At 45.4% G+C, this 17,370-nt stretch overlaps 1 protein-coding gene across 1 annotated transcript in view; it reads left to right on the top strand.

Annotated features, from left to right (window-relative positions):
* Positions 1–17,370, top strand: part of ADIPOR2 (adiponectin receptor 2) — a 51,679-nt gene that overhangs the window by 23,420 nt on the left and 10,889 nt on the right. Inside the window, exons 3-5 of the mRNA XM_075602367.1 lie at positions 6,156–6,275; positions 9,826–9,997; positions 13,858–14,044. Coding sequence (XP_075458482.1) covers positions 6,156–6,275; positions 9,826–9,997; positions 13,858–14,044 — 479 coding nt within the window. The remainder of the gene's footprint in view (positions 1–6,155; positions 6,276–9,825; positions 9,998–13,857; positions 14,045–17,370) is intronic.

Genomic DNA, 17,370 nt, shown 5'->3' with positions numbered 1-17,370 from the left:
TCATCTTATTTCTATTCAATTAAGTATACAGTATGTTTAGGCCTTTCTTCTGGAAGAATCGTCTCCAAATTTAAAGGCGGCTGTCTTTTTGTGGTTATGATAATAGCAGCGTATTGAGCCACTGAGGTTTTAATAGCTTCAATGTTGACATTAAAATGCAACAATGTCCAATGAATCACTGGTGTCTCTTATTTAAAACTGCCCTCTCTGCCGTCATGATATTAATGAAGAGCAGAGCTTCCACCATTATTGAATTTGATGCAATTGGAGATGTTCTGGTTGCCAACGTATAAAATTACCTTTAGAATCTGTGTAACGCAGCTGCAGTATCGGGTGATTTTGATGGGCACGGTCTCTGGGATTCCTTTTATTTTCATTAGTGCACAGGATTCTGTTTTTGTGTAATAGATCGGCGCTAAAAGATTATATCCATCTATATCTATCTTGCACCTTTAAGCTGTTTGAGCTAGCAGTGTGTTTCCTTATCTATTAAGGGTAGGATTAATTAACGAGTGGCCTTAAATGTATGTACACATGCATAAGAACATAGAAGTTCTCATCTATTTGTAAGGAGAATGCATATTTGGTTGGCCCGGCTGTAACATGAAAAATTCTAGTAATCCATTGTTTCTTAACACCACTCCCCAAGGCCCATCAATAGGACAGGTTTTAGGAACATTAAACTACTTGTTTATTTCTGTTTAGGTCAGATGTCCACCCAGGCTTCTGCACAGATGTACATAAAGTTGCCTTTTTGTTTTTTAAATACATATTTTATATAAGGAGGACACTACCAAGGTTTTCTTCTCTGTAAAACCTCTTTTTGGTCTGCTTTTTAACAAAAATGTGTTTAAGATATCCAGTATTGACAAGAATATCTAGTATTGACAAGAATATCTTTCTCAACAAAATGACAGGTATTAAAGAGGACAGTTGGGAGAACACTGACGCTCTGTCAAACCTTTTTTGTCTTGACTTCTTACATGATTTCCCAGTGGCGATGGGTAATGTCTGGGAAGTCTGCAATACTTGAGACAAAACACAACACTTCTGCATCCTGTGAAGTGCAAGCTCTTCCCAATAACCTGAATTCTCCCCTTTTTTCCCCCTCCACATTCAACCTGGATCCTTTGTAAATTGTGCTAGATTTTTCTAGAATATGACATAATTGGGTCTTTGTTATTCTGAGTATATTCTATACTGCTCTGTAACATATTTTTTATATCTTAAACTGATTTCCTGGACAAATGTCGATCTCTTACCTATATTGCGAGATCCCATCTCTATCTGGAGAGAGAGGGTAGCCAAACCATTCTGAAAGCAAGAGCCAGGGGTTTGATCTACACCTACAAACGCATGCTTTTAACCTTTTGTGTGGGGGAAATGTGAGTGACTTCTTTATATTTTACAACTTCACATAGAGAAGAGTCCAGACATAACTACACTATTGTTTTATTTTCTCTTTTCCGGTTTGATGATCTGCGCCCCCATATCCAAAGAAGATTTTGTGGACAAATGAAGCTGCTAAAATCCTTGTTATCCTTTCAAAGCCATAATAAGAAAAATCTTTTAAAACTGCTCCCCAGAAAGACCTGTTTACATGTACTTCTTAGGTGGCTCAGTTGTTGACTGAGCCACCTGTGCTGATGCTGGGATAGCATTAAAACCTGACCTGTTGGTGGCCCTTGAGGACTGGAGTTGGCCGCCCCTGGGATAGATATTTCAGGAAGGTCTCTTTCACAGAACATGCTTCGGACTTCCGAATGTGTGGTGAATGTGTTCATTTTTATGCTGTAGCTGACTAATCTGTAACCTTTATTACAGACTAACCTTTGTTCACATGACGTGATAACAATAGCTGTCTTATTTGGAGAAAAGGGGAGTTTAAACCAGAAAGTATTCACTCTCTCTTTTTACGTGGGTTATCCTGTGCAGTGCAGGTGTGAGACTTATTGGTCCCACAGTTCTTGTTTAAATGTGACTTGGTTATAGATGTGTTTGCATTATTTCTCTTTATTCTTATATACCACTTACAGGGTACTCTGCTCTGTACAAAAATATGTTGGTTAATCAGGGATTTATAATGTCAATAGAAGTAATGCAACAGACACAAGTAAAACCGCATTATTGGGGGAGATGGAGAAGCGAGGGAGATATCTTCATGTTCCATTCTGTTGTGCTGGGCGATCTTTCTTTTATCCGGGAGAAAGCAGAACAGTGAGGTATTTTCACCCACCCTTCTATCACTATATACTCCCCTCAAGTCTTCTGTACACTGAGAGGCCTAATACTCGTGTACTTATACAGAAACAGCAGCTCTCCCACCAATTAGATTGTAAGCTGTTCATATAAAGAGTAAAGTTATCCTACATTCTCCTTTCTTTTTGGCACAGTTTACCTCCTAGTGTATGTCAGTGTGGCACTGGGCTGTATGCACATAATAATATGCTAGATACATAGTTTGTGCTAGATAATAACATAATCCCTTAGGGAAATACAGTATCATATTTTTTAAATCCCTCTCACATTTTCACACACGGACATGTACAAACATTTCCTGCCCACAAACCGTAGCTGCCATAACTCCTGTTTCTTTGGCAAAACCTACGATAAGAAAATCCCATTGGGAGGTTCCCCACCTGTGTGAGTTGGCAGGTAGACCATGAAGAAGGGGGCGGGAGGAAGTGACAGGTGCACTCTGTGTGCTTAATAGAGACCTGCAATGACCTTATCACTTATTCCAGTGATTAGTTACCACAGCTGGTTAGACGGGTCACAGTGTCCTTTACATGGGCGTTCAATGTTTACACTCTATAATAGACTATAATGCATACAAAAAGGCGTAATAAACCCACATGCTTACAGAAGGGCTTGCAGTCCTATTTACGTGCATCTCTTGAGATGAAGAACCCTTTGACATGAAAATGCTCTTTAGCACCCAGTAAAACCGAAACTGAGGGCCATGCGTCATTCATTGGCAGTCATCTGTTTAATGAGCCAATGGCGTGGGTATCAAACCCAACACTTCTCTGCACTACAGCTTGTTCTTGTGACATCATGTTCCCCCTCAAAGCTGAAAAACTTTCCCGTGTTGGTTTCCTTTTCCAGAAGCATTTAGGACCATATTTGCTATTCCATGAGACCTCTAGCACCAGAGGACAACTTATGCACCATTCAAGTGAAGGCAAAGCTTGGTAAACATGGGCCTCTTTGTCGTTGACCTTGGCAGTTACGTCAAGGATATTAGCCGACTATTGTCTGCAAGTAACACCCCAGTTCTTTGGTACAGGGCTGAGCAATGCTATGACTGCAAAAGACAAGGTCTTTATGAAATCAGGCAGGACATCATTTAATTGAAGTTACATTGCAAGCAGATATCTCTGGAGTGCTACAACACAAAGAAAGGTGACCTTTTTAATCATATTAAAATAAAAAATGCAGTATACAGAATTGCAGTATTACTTCTGTAGTTACTGTATAACTATAGATTGCTTTCCAATAATCGGTTGCGTTTAATACAGGAATACATTTGCTTTCTATAAGAAACCATCCCCCCCACAAATCTGTGAGGCCGGTGCTTTTGTAGAATACCCTTAGTTTGGAAGGGATGGGTGATGTGCTGGACATCATCCTATTCCACCGTTTTCTCTTTGTACAGGAGCGTGGCTACAATTTCACACCACCGTGAAATATTTAACACTTTGCTGAGTACGGCTTTATTCTCGCCCTCCATCTGCTGTCACTTTGTGTGAGGAGGGGACAGAGAGCCCGGATTATGCGTGTGTGACCGTCACCTGATCACACGGCTTGTATTTGGTTTCATCCAGCTAGAAATTCTAATCAAAGATTGAAAGCTCCTAATTGCTTGTGTGTGTTTGTGTGTTGCATTCGTGTGTTGCATTCGTGTGTTGCATTCGTGTGTTGCATGCATGCATACATGTCAAACTAAGCCACCTAATTCAGTAGTTGCCATCTCCAGTTCTCAAGGGCCACTAAAAGGTCGTGTTTTAACAATATTCCTGCTTCAGCACAGGTGGCTCAGGCGACCTGTTGGTGGCCCTTGAGAACTGGAGATGACCACTCCTGGCCTAATATGTGCATAACAAGGGCGTTGGTTGTCAATCAACCTGTGGCAATACTGCAAAAACAGCACTTTTTGGGGTAAATAACGCCAGTAAAACATTGCGCAGCATTGTGTTGCTGGCTACTTTGGAAGCAAAGGGGTTAACCTCTTTAGTGCTGCATATAAAAGTTGCAGCTAATGCTGGAACAAAAGAGTTACTCAGATGGTGGTGGATGCCCAATTTTTTTTCCTGTAGATCGCCATTTCTCTGAAGCTGCAAATTACCCAAAGCTGAGCCCGTCGGCCGCCTCCTATCCCCAGCTCTCTGTAATATACATTCTTGAGGACCACAGGTTTGGGGTGGGCGGGGACGTTTTGCAGGACGGTCACTAGTTCGCCCTGTCAGAGGCCTGAGAAAGGGGAGCGTTCCAGCGGGGAGGAACCACAAACACAGGCCCTGTTTTATTGGACTTGGGCATGCTGCTTGTGCAACATTCATGTCTGGAGCCTTCAGCTGGCTGAGAATTTATTAACCTCTTCACTGCCCAACAGGATTGTCCCCGGCCCCCCTCGCACCCATAACAAATCTTCTGCACAAAGAGGGAAAGGAGCACGTGCAAAAATGCATGTATTTAAATTCTCTTTAGCCCTGGTCATCAGATTGCTGGATGAATGCCTCCCAAATGATCTTCCAGGTACTGCCGTTACATGCCTGTATTCTCCATGTTGCTCCTACACCTTTTCTGATTTCATCCTCCAATCTTCCTTTCCCTGTCCAACGATGATCATTCCTTGCGACATGTCCGGCCCACTGCCATTTTTATTTCTTCACCTGTGATTGTCCGACGTTTTTGTTTGCTTTCGAACCCATACATTTATTTATTTTATTCCTGTCTCTCCGGGTAATGCACAGCATACATCTCTCCATACTTCTTTGTGTTTCTGAAGCTTTCGAATTATTTTTGCATTTAGGGATCCACCTTGTCACATCCATACGTGCGCAGAATACACGGGGTGAAAACGTTCCTCTTGGGGCACAGTGGAAGGTTCCCTTGAAATATTGTCTTGTTTCTCCCAAATACGGACCACCCCAGCTTCATTCTCGTATTGATTTCACTCAAAGGGTTCCCATCCATTGCTGTTTGCCGGCCAAGTTAGACATAGTCTTTGACGCCTCCTAGTTCTATTCCATTTATTTCAATATTTGCCGACTTTACATCTTTGTTGAGCATTGTTTTTTTTTTGTATAATAAGGTACTATATGATCAGTAGTTTTAGCAAATTTAGGCCTGAAAGCAAAATTGAGAAAGCAAACTAATTAACGGGAGTTTCTCAAAACTGCCTCCTGTCAGAGCTCTGTCAGGACTTCGGCCGTTTCCTACTTGAAACATGTTTGTAACTAACTTTTAACATTGTGAGCTTATTTTGTGCCAAGGACATACTTGAAAAAGGATGGGTAACTTTTTTTTTTTTTCAATGTAAAATATTTCTACAGTACAGGCATACCCCGCTTTAAGGACACTCACTTTAAGTACACTCGCGAGTAAGTACATATCACCCAATAGGCAAACGGCAGCTCACGCATGCGCCTGTCAGCACGTCCTGAACAGTAATACCGACTCCCTACCCGTACCGAAGCTGTGCACAAGCAGGGAGACTATAGAGCCTGTTACAGATGCGTTATTTACATCAGTTATGCACGTATATAACGATTGCAGTACAGTACATGCATCGATAAGTGGGAAAAGGTAGTGCTTCACTTTAAGTACATTTTCGCTTTACATACATGCTCCGGTCCCATTGCGTACGTTAATGCGGGGTATGCCTGTATGTATGAATTAAACAACCAGTTAATGAATCAACAGCACGTCCTACTTTTGGTAGTGGGGGGCTGTTTAGAAATTCAGTGCAGCACAAATTTTATTATTCCCGTTATGGCTGTAGTGTTATAAATCTGGTTTTAGAGAGTCAGTCGGGTCAAAACAAAAATGTGTTTTTGCTTCAGCTGTATTTCTCAAAACCGAGAACTAGAAATGGTCACAATCTGTGACCGTCATGTGAATTAATTCTTTCTTCCCCCCCTCTTTTGTAGATTCCGGAGGAGGGTGACCCTTTAGAGGAGCCGGCTCATGAAGATGAAGGTTTTCTTGGCATGGCCCCTCTCCTGCAGGCTCACCACGCCATGGAGAGTTTGGAGGAATTCGTCTGTAAGGTACGGCCATGTCTTTTATTTATTTAAAATGTCTGCTTTTTCCCACTCCAAACACCAGTATTACATGCTCTACTGTGGGAAAAGGAGTTTTCTTCTGGCTGTTACTGTGGGTTAGAAGGCAGCAGGAAGAACAGTGCGCAGAATAAACCTGTGAAAAGCTACCTCTAAAACTTTCACTGCCCGGCGGGCCAGCAACGCTATTCAGTAGGCCCCTCTGGCAGTGAAAGGGTTTTTTTGTTTTGCTAATGAGGCAGAGTTCTGAGAATTTTACAGTTTGTAGATACTCGCCATACTCGCCATGTCACCGCCATACTCGCCATGTCCCCGCCATACTTGCCATGTCACCGCAGCTCAGTGGAGATGGGAGTTTTGTTTCCATACATGACATGCTGATTTAACCCACATATCTGACTCTTAATTCCACATCTGCCCAACGCCCCCTGTACCTTGTAAGGCGTACAGTGTCGCTCTCAGGAACACACGCATATTAATAAGGAATCAGTCAGTGCGGGTAGGACAGAACCAATAAATGCTTCTCCTCTCTTCCCAATATGTTCTAACTCCCTGAGAGACCATATAGTGGCAAACTGCCTGCCAGACAGCACAGATTACACACTCATGCAAGATTTAGCTCAAGGAGCGGTTTGGCTGGGGGGAGTCCTGGGGGATATGTCTGCGACCAAAAAGAATGGACTTAACCTCCCAGCGTTATTACTTTTCAGTATTCTAATCGCGGAGCTCAGTTCTCCCCCTTAAGACTGCGCATCGACTGAAGGATGCAGCAAACGCCTGTTGTACGAGAAGTCGCTATACATAGGATATGTTATTTAACAAGAAGGGTGAAAAGGGAGCAAAAACCTTCACAGATTTATCCAACCAAAGAAATCTCATTAAAAGCAATAGGATTAGTTTTTTTTTTTTTTAAACTTTTTTTTTTTTTTAAACTTTTTTTTTTTTGTACCGGTTTTGCAGCGTAGAGATTCGGCTAAAGCCCAGCAGGTTTGTTAGGGCTTCGTTGTCGGTTATCTCTGGTTATGATGAAATTGATAAAGGAATTCACAAACACATCTAAAATGTTTTTTCCCATTAAAAGACCAGTAGGTGTAAACCCATACAAGAGTAATGTATCGAGCTACAGGTGCACAAGTGTGGTTTTTTTTTTTGTTTTATCTGCATTAAATATAAGCAAAATCTGCTGCAGATTGTTAATAAAGTGCCTACACCAGGCCGGAGTTGTCAAGTCTTAACACCGCATGCATACGGCACTATACTAGTGTAAATTTGCACATTTATGTTGGCTTTTTTGAGATGAGGGTTGATCATGTCTCTCGAGTTTCATGGCTAAAATGACCTTTGTGTCTTTCAATGTAGAACAGGATAGACAGAGCCAGTTTTTAAAACGATTTTGTAATTTATATCACACACAACCAGATTTAATCAAACCAATTCTGCACTAATTAGGTTGGTCCTCAACGTATTGTTGTAGTTGTGCAAATATTTCCCCAAAACGGAATAAGTTTGTGATGTTTACACGGCACCTGAAGATTAAAATAAGTGCATGTTTCAGACTCGTGGGCAGAACCACCAGTCATCTTGTTTGTATCTAGATGCTGAATTGTGCTTGCACGTAAAATATTATTGCTCGTTGTTCCTCCCAGTGTGATCCATATTCCATGCCATGCTGTACGGGTTGGCATGCATGTACATCGACTCATTTATGTACATGAGATAAAAACCAAACATTTGCCTGTCTGCTCACCAGCGCTATAAAATGCGATAATCTATTAGGCCAATTACTGCTGCACTAGACACTAGAATGAAGACATACGTGCACTGCGGAAATCGTGAGCACTAATTAGCCGGCACCAATTAGCTTCAAGCAAAGTAAAGACTATCTCCCTGCAAGCCTGGGACTCTGTTCGTGATGATGCCTCCCAGGACCCTGTGCACAGAGTGTACGGAAGGCAGCTTTCACTGAGTAAGATGACACACAGCACCCTCAGTTACACTGTGCACCAGGTGCTGCGTTTCGTCTAATTGCAGGCACCTGCTCTGTTAACTGCTCCCTGCTGGAATACAGAGGGAAAGGCGCTGGCATTATAAAGCAAGCGTATCATTACCCAATCAGAATGCTCCATTCAGCAAACTTTACAAACCTCATCGCCTTGTCACGAGGTATCGCATGCATGAAACAATTAGTTGGCGCTAATTGGTACCGGCTATTATGGGATCATTAAGCTTGATCTTTAGAGCCAGCTGAAAACCTCGCTGTAGGTTGTTGTTGATCCACACATCGTGGGGGAGTTCATGTTGAATTGTAATATCATTCACATTTTGTCTTTAAATGTCCCCTTCACGTGGAGACCATGGATAATAATAACTTGTTGGGGTTTGTGGATCTGACCGCTTGCATGATTATAGGGTGTGTCCATTGGATAAATCCTATAGGTCACCTTGGCTCAGCTTCAATGACTCCAAGTAAAAAGCGCTGTTGTCAATAAGTGGAAAGTGCCAATAAGCCTGTAAACTTGCAATAACATCCCTTATCCTACGCTAAAATAAATTAAACACATTCACATATGTTGTGAATCATATTAGCAACAATTACTCGGGACGATGGGTCATTTAGAAGCGGTGATCCCAAACGAGGTCCCCCAGAGCTGAATCGTGGCACTCCAACCTAAGGGGACCTCCCAGTTCCTGAGAGATTTAATTTTGAAATTCTCCTACAAGAATTCTTGTCCGGTAGAAACAATATGGCGAACACCGGCAGCCAATAGAAAAACCGTGACATCAGGAGGGGACCGTGCGGCCTCCCATTGCATGACGCCGCAGAGATCTTTGTCAGTAATGCAAGGAAACACAAAGAAACATTAAATATGTTGGCAATCGGGGGCAGCGGGTCCCCGTAGCTTTAAGTGCTGTGCTGCCAGGGGCAAAAAATGAATGTATTTCTTCCTTTACTTTAAGTTTCTAAAGCATCAATATGTCAAGTAAGCTGTCCATTAAGATGCATATTTTTTCCCCTACCTCAGAGGTCTGTGATATATTATAAGTTAGAGTTAAACACCCCCCAACAATCATAGATAAACGGAACATTATTCTAAGGCTGCACTTATAGTGCCGGCGAGTCAAAACAAATGCGGCGTCACCGTCGTGTGCGCGTTATAGTGCACGCGACTGCGACGCAGCGACCGTGCTACCAGATTTCTGGTAGCCACTGTTATTTGATTTTTTTTTCTGCGACGGTCTCCCCTTGCGGCCAATCGGGAGCTTCTCCGTCCCTCTGCCCTCCCCTTTTATGACGTCGCTGGCCTTGCAGCCAGCGACGTCACCCGTCGCCATTTGCAAAAGCTGTGTTTTGGTCATTGGTCGCTGTCGCCGGCACTATAAACGCAGCCTAAGTTTTGCGGGGTGGGAGAGGGTTTTTCTGAAATTGTACGTCTGTCTGTCTGAGCCAATTAGAATGTAGCATAAAGTGCTCTGTTGAGCGTCCCACCAGTGATCTTTTAACTAATCTGCAAGGTCTTATCATACACATAACCACCAGGTGTGGGAGGGCAGGTGGGGAGTCATCCCACACGACGTGCTACCGGACTGGCTGCAGGACAACGATTACTTGCTGCACGGGCACCGGCCCCCCATGCCCTCCTTCCGAGCGTGTTTCAGGAGCATCTTCAGGATACACACGGAGACCGGCAACATTTGGACTCACCTGCTAGGTATGCCTACTGCCAACCAGGGAGGGAAGGGGGGGTTTGGTGAGAGACTGTGCTAGTGTGACACCCTATCTCCTTATCATACAGTATGTATTCTTTATTTTCTCCGTATAAAAGCCCTGCAGTGTGCGAAGCACTGCACCTAGAATATTCCAGCCCTGTTATTGCTTTGTAGGGCTTGCAGTGTAAATGTATGGGTGCCGGAGCGTGAGACACGGCACATTGGGTAAGTCGCTCAATGTTACAAGGAGCCGACACTGGGTTTCAAACTGCGTTAATGCAAATTGGAGGCAGTGACATTTAAAGCAATCCTCCTCCTTTGCCACAGTGTTTATCAGTCATTTTGTGGCGTCATTTAACGAAGTGGCTCATGGTTAAATTGTGCCAGAGCACTTTACTTTTCAGTAGTTATTTTTGTGACCTGTTACTGGGGTTCTTATCATAAGAGCGCAACTCCACAGTACAGGTGTATTCTACATGCGAAGAAGAATGCGTCTTATAATAGAAGTAATGTAGTAGACACGCGTGTACAGTGTTTGCTATCATTTTGTTCTGTGGCCACATAGTTCTCTAAAGCAGGGGTGAGCAAACTTTTTGCGCTGCGCCCCCCTGCCTGCTCTCCCCCAACTGCTCGTGCCCCCCCCCCCTCACCTTAGAAGCGAGATAGGGTGTTGGTTAGTTAGGGAGAGAGGCTGGGTCAAGAGGGTTTCGTAAGAATGGGCGTGATGAGCGCATGCTTAAAGGAAGATGGGGATGTGCCAGAGGTGACAGGTTGAAAAGGTTCGTAAGGGTGAAGCTTGGTGTGCTAGAGAGGGAGCGGAGGAGCTGCGACGTAATAGGATGAAGGGAGCAGGTTGTAGGATGAGATGCGTTCAGAGACCCTGTAAGCTTAGCGTAGCCTGCAAAATGCTGAAGGTTAAATGAAGTTTCCATAATGGTGCCGGGGTTAATGGTGTATTTGTTCACCATCCGGCAGGGCTTCAGTTCATGCTGATCCTGGCTTTCTTGTGACTGATGCGTCTCAGGGAAGTATCATGTAATGCAGCATTCTGAGAGGAAGAGGCTGCTGGGTAATATCTGCCTGAGGCTGATACCAATACACAGAAAGCTGGTGCTGCTGAACCGCAGGGAGTTCTAATCTAAGTGCAGGGGGTTTGGTGAGAGGCTTACAGGAAGAGGTTAATCAAGTGAAGGCTGGTTTATTCTGTCAACCTAAATCTCAAAGTTAAACTTAAGCATTTAGTTTATTTAAAAGGTCTCCTATCTCCTTTTGGAGACCTAATGTTGGGTTTACAGCATATATGGCCATATTTACTAATCGGTGCTACTCCATAAAACACCCTGCGGTACTGCTACGTACAGAAGGGGCTCTATAAAATAACACTGCTTAGTAAACATGGCCCTTTATGATCCATTCATTTGATTGGAGGGCTGTAAGGCTTATTCCAGCATGGAAGTTCTCTTATGGAGTAGCACTTAGAAAATATGGCCTATAAAATGTTGCTTTCATTACATTTTGTTAACCTCCCAGGGGTTTAGTTGGAAAAGGGGCATCATAAGCAGGTGATGGAATAAACACATTTGAAATCCTTATTCCTACTATTCTGTCATTGGTTTGCAAACCAGTTTTTGGGTTAAGAAAACCAAGTATTCAGATGTTTACATACCTTGGAGTTCAGCTTTCCATCTTAATTTTGTGAGTCCGTTCACTGTCATGGGGAGCTGTGTATAGTGTAGACAAGTTTAGACAGGGCAGCATCTCCGCCTCACTGTATAATCCTCTAAAGCCCTTTGCTCAAACATGGTTTGTCATCTTTAACCACTAGGCTACATAGTGACACTATATCACAGCTGTGACAAGGGACAGGACCGCCAGAGAGATGCTTCAGAGGAACAAGTATGACACACAGGAGGGACAGAGTGGAGATGATGGTGAAATAGGTCACCCTGCAAATGTTTTAGAGACACCCTGTGGTAAATGTCCCATTCCCTGTGGTACCTCTGCTGCACTCATCCTGTTCCACATATCTCTACACAATCCTCCTGAAGGCCTAGTGATTAGCCCAGTCAGCCTGCTCTGGTCAAAAACTACTTCACTTCATTTTCTCAAACACGGGCACAACCACACGAACATGAAAACACAGGCTGGAACCTTTTAACCAGTTAGTAAGCAGAGACTCCATAATACAGTGGCACAGTGTGTCCTACTCTGTACAAGAGAACACGTCAGAGTAATTTTCTGCTCAGATTACCAGCTGGTAATATCTGTCCATTTTTACTACGGTGGAATAAAGTGTCTGGTTTCTTAGAGAAGTTTTCCGTCTGTAACTTGTGATAGTTGGAAAGGAGTATCCTGATGGATAGAGATGACACACTGGTTCCTGGAAGGCTGGAGCACGAAGGCCTGTGTCTAATGTACAGTTGTATGTACTTGAGAGCTGCCTCTCTCTAGCTGCAGAATGTGCTGCAATTCTGCCCTTTCATTCGTGCATAGGACATTCCATACTGATCCACCCCCTGATTTCACATAAAACTGCCTCCCCAAACAGGGAGGGGACCCCACTTCCTTGTGTGAATCATAGAGAGAACACTTTTATCACAACATTCCGCCCATTACTGGAAACGTCTGCTGACGAGCTTCTCTCCCCCTATACAAGATTTCAAGGCCCAAATTTACTTCTCTGCTTTTGATGTCGCCAAAAAAAGTTTTTGTATTTTGTAATCAATTAACCTTTTCACAGTAATGGTCTTACACAGGGGATCCTCCTGGTTCAGTAGCTATTTAGCCCTCACCCATTCTACTTCCCCAAGCGGAATGAGTCCAGATGTCCAAGCTTGCCAGCCTTCTATCGTTTGGGCTGACACTCCCGTTGCCCTAACTGACTCCTGCAGTCATTTTGAAACCGTATCAATTACCTCTTTTAAAAATATATATAATCGCTGTGTATCCTCCGTTACTAAGCAACACTTTGTGGGCTTAGACTAAATATGATGAAGGGAGCCTTACGGTTAACACTGTCCTCCAAATAGGAAAACACTGTTTTAAAGGATCCACTGCCAGCCTTTGTGTGACGTTGCACACATTGGTTGTTCTCCCTTTGAATCTGGTTAAAATGGGTTAAACTGTAAGTTCTATGGATGAATGAGTTCACGGTTTCCATTGCACAGCGTACATTACAGCTGGGACCTGCACCAGGGGCCATGTTGATGTGACATTGGTATATATTGGTATGTGCAGCGTGCACGTTGCCAAGGAATACAGTGGAACAGGTGTAACATGCGGCGGCATGTTGGGACACTTCACTGCTCATTGAAATGATTAGTATCAATACACTGACAGCTTTGTGTTGACATTTTTTATTTTAACTTCCCATAATCTTAGCAGGGAGGTCCTCTTGAGCTGCCCCCCTCCCCCCCTGTATTTTCTGCTCCTCGGACCACCCAACTCACAAGAAAATGACCCTTTGTATTTGCAGGTGAAATAAAATTAAGAAAAAGCCGAGGTGGCTGCCGGGGTCATCAAGTAGTCACTATGTCCTGTTCCGCTTACACGGCACCTTGTTATTGGCCGACAAGAGGAAGACCTGGCAGCCATATACATAAAAGGGATTCCATTAAAAAAACAGGAAAATTTTATCTGGGGACTCGGAGGGTCCCCATCGCTGAGAATAGCAAAGTTCAGTTCTGGAAGCTGAAACCCCCCCTTAGTAGAGCATTTTGGCTTGTACCCCAGGAAAGCCCATTATAAGTTGTTGCGTTGAGAGGCTAGCACACTTCAGTGAAAGTATACCTGTTGTGTCTGTAAGAGGAGTAGCTAACCATGCTCTTGTTTTGTATTTCTTTCCTTTTCCCCATGCCTGCAGGATGCTTGTTCTTCCTGTGTCTGGGGATCTTCTACATGTTCCGACCTAACATGGCCTTCGTGGCGCCCGTGCAGGAGAAGGTGGTGTTTGGGATGTTTTTCCTGGGAGCCATCCTCTGCCTGTCCTTCTCGTGGCTATTCCACACAGTCTACTGCCACTCCGAGGGGGTATCCCGCGTCTTCTCCAAGTAAGTTTCCATTGTTTCTAGTTGCTCGCCTGTTGTGGTTTCTGGGAACATAATGATATGTTTGAGGTGCTGCATGTAATTGGCCGGTGCTGGTTCGTACTTGTCAACTGCAGTGCAGTCCTATGAGGATGGTCTGCACTATTTTCAGCTCCAGGGACATCCTGGTTATAGAGATACTTGCCAGTGAGGTTATCGGTTTTAAATCTCCCTCCGGGGTAACAAAATGGCTGCCAAAATTGCAAGCCGATATGAAACTGCGACAGCTGTGGCTGATTCCGATTGGACAACCATTTAAATCCCTGCAGATGCCAGCGGGCAGTGTCTCTGGAACAGGGGATGAGGAAAAGGATAGAACTTTTGAAGTCAGATCTGGTACAAAAACCTTTTCGAGATTTTCCTAAACGTGCTGCAGACACACTGCCGCACACGAACGCCCTTCAGCACCCTCTAATTCAGGGGTACTCGACTACAGTCCTCGAGCCCACCCAACATGTCAGGTTTTCAGGATATTCCTGCACAGGTGGCTCAATCAGTCCCTGCTTCAGCACAGGTGACTCAATCAGAGGCTCAGTCAAAGACTGAGCCTCTGATTGAGCCACTTGTGCTAAAACTGGGATATCCTGAAAACCTGACCTGTTGGGGGGCTCTTGAGGATTGGAGTTGAGCACCCCTGAATTAAAGTTTATGTGGGGAGCAGAAGTTAAATACACCAGCTCAGAGCAGATTTATTTGACGCAAGCAGAAAGTAAAATGTCTCCATTTCTAAGCACTCATTTTGGTACATCACGTTCTAATATTGTGCACTCTGCTCACCAAACACTTTAAATGAGCACGAAGCGAAATACTTGCAAAGCCCCTTGATACATTAACACACTGGCACAGTCACAATGTCACAATTTGTACTTGTATTTTGTTTTGGGGGAAAGCTCCAGTTTGCAATGCTGAATAAATATCTCCGTATCTGTCATTATGTAGAATGGGAGGACTTTAAAAAGAAAATAAAAAAAAATGGAAGAAATGATTTGACGATGTATCTTAGTGGCCGATAATTTGCCAATCATTATATAGTCATTAATATGGTTAGCTTTGGTTTTCAAAGTAATTATAGGGCCATCATTTGTCAAACAGATAAACAGAAGTAGCTGAAAAGCTTTGTTACAGTGTTCCCAACAAAACTGGGCTCTTCTTTATAAGATACTAGCTGAGAGCCCCGGCGTTGCCCGGGATGTTTGTGGTGTGGGGGTGGCATTTGGGTGGGGAGTGGTCCACGCGGCCCATGGCAGTGTGCGGTGGTACTGCTGCTGTGGCTGTACTGATGGTGATTGTATCGGTGTGCTGATTTGGGAGGGTTTGTTGCTGATGTGGGGGTGCGGATGTGGGTGTGCCGATGGGGAGGTGCGAAGGTGCCAATGTGTGGGTGCTGATGGTGTTGATGGGGGCTGGGAATGGTGGGGAGCCGAGAATGCCAGTGTGCTGGGGGGGGGGGGGGGGCATGGGATACCGGTGTGCTGATGTGGTGGTGCTGGGGATAGTGTATGTGTGTGTATACGTGTGTGTGTGTATATATATACACGTGTGTGTATACATGTGTGTATACATGTTTGTGTGTGTGTGTATACATGTTTGTTTGTATACATTGTGTATGTGTACGTGTGTGTGTGTATACATGTGTGTGTGTGTATACACGTGTGTGTGTGTGTGTGTGTATACACGTGTGTGTGTGTGTGTGTATACACGTGTGTGTGTGTGTATACACGTGTGTGTGTGTGTGTGTGTGTATACACGTGTGTGTGTGTATACACGTGTGTGTGTGTATACACATGTGTGTGTGTGTGTGTGTGTGTGTACACGTGTGTGTACACGTGTGTGTGTGTGTGTGTGTGTACACGTGTGTGTGTGTGTGTGTACACACGTGTGTGTGTACACACGTGTGTGTGTGTGTGTGTGTGTGTACACACGTGTGTGTGTGTGTGTGTGTACACACGTGTGTGTGTGTGTACACGTGTGTGTGTGTACACGTGTGTGTGTACACGTGTGTGTGTGTACACGTGTGTGTGTGTGTACACGTGTGTGTGTGTGTGTGTACACGTGTGTGTACACGTGTGTGTACACGTGTGTGTGTACACGTGTGTGTGTACACGTGTGTGTGTGAAGGTGAGAGCGGCGACAGCGTGCTCTGGGGGGGGGGAGCACCGGGAGAGCGGGTGAGCACCAGGAGAGAGGGTGCTCTGGGGGGGGGGAGGGAGGGTGCTCTGGGGGGGGGGAGGGGGGGAGCACCGGGGGAGCGGGTGAGCACCGGGAGAGAGGGTGCTCTGGGGGGGGGGAGCACCGGGGGAGAGGGTGCTCCGGGAGAGCGGGTGATGTTGAGGTCCCGCGGAGTGGTGATAGGGGGTAGTTCCGTTGTTGCGGGCCAGCGGCCAGGAAAGGGGGGGGGCGGACAGAGGGTGAGGAGGGGGGTGAGGGGCTCCGGAGCAGCATCGTGCGGTGGATGTTCGGGTGAGTGGGGGGGGGGGGGGGGTGAGGGGCTCCGGAGCAGCATCGTGCGGTGGATGGTGGGGGGGTGAGGGGCTCCAGAGGAGCATCGTGCGGTGGATATATGGGTGAGGGGGGTGGGGTAGTTTTGGGTGTGCTCCGGGGATGTTCGGGTGAGGGGGGGGGGGTGTGATGGAGCATCGTGCGTTGTATGTTCAGCAGCGTGCGTTTGCTGTTGGTGTGAGGGGGGGGTGATGGAGCATCGTGCGTTGTATGTTTGGGTGAGGGGGGTTGGTGATGGGCTGCAGTAGCGGGAGAGCTGTGGCGTGCGTTTGTAGTGTGCATGAGGTTGGGGGGGGGGTGATGGTGGAGGGGGGTGCATGAGGTTGAGGGGGGTGGTGGTGGAGGGGGGTGCATGAGGTTGGGGGGGTGGTGGTGGAGGGGGGTGTTTGTAAGAGGCAGTGCGGTGAGTGTTAGGTGCTTAGAAGCATTCCCAAAGGTCACTGAGGGGTGGGACAATGTGGCAGTGGTGTTGGCCAAAGGCCAATGAGAGTCAGTGAGGGGTGGGACAGTGGGGTGAGGGGTGGGACAGTGTGGCAGTGGTGTTGGCCAAAGGCCAATGAGAGTCAGTGAGGGGTGGGACAGTGGGGTGAGGGGTGGGACAGTGTGGCAGTGGTGTTGGCCGAAGGCCAATGAGAGTCAGTGAGGGGTGGGACAGTGTGGTGAGGGGTGGGACAGTGTTGAGGTGGAGTGACAGGCCAAAGGTGCAATGCGATTGGCCCTAGGGACACAGGGCATGCAGACAAACATACAGACATTTCAGAAATATATAGTAGATATACACACCACACATA

Source organism: Ascaphus truei, chromosome 5, assembly GCF_040206685.1.
Source record: "Ascaphus truei isolate aAscTru1 chromosome 5, aAscTru1.hap1, whole genome shotgun sequence".
Classification (NCBI taxonomy): Eukaryota; Metazoa; Chordata; class Amphibia; order Anura; family Ascaphidae; genus Ascaphus; species Ascaphus truei.
Note: the sequence above shows the minus strand (reverse complement) of the source record. Positions and strands in the feature narration are given on the sequence as shown.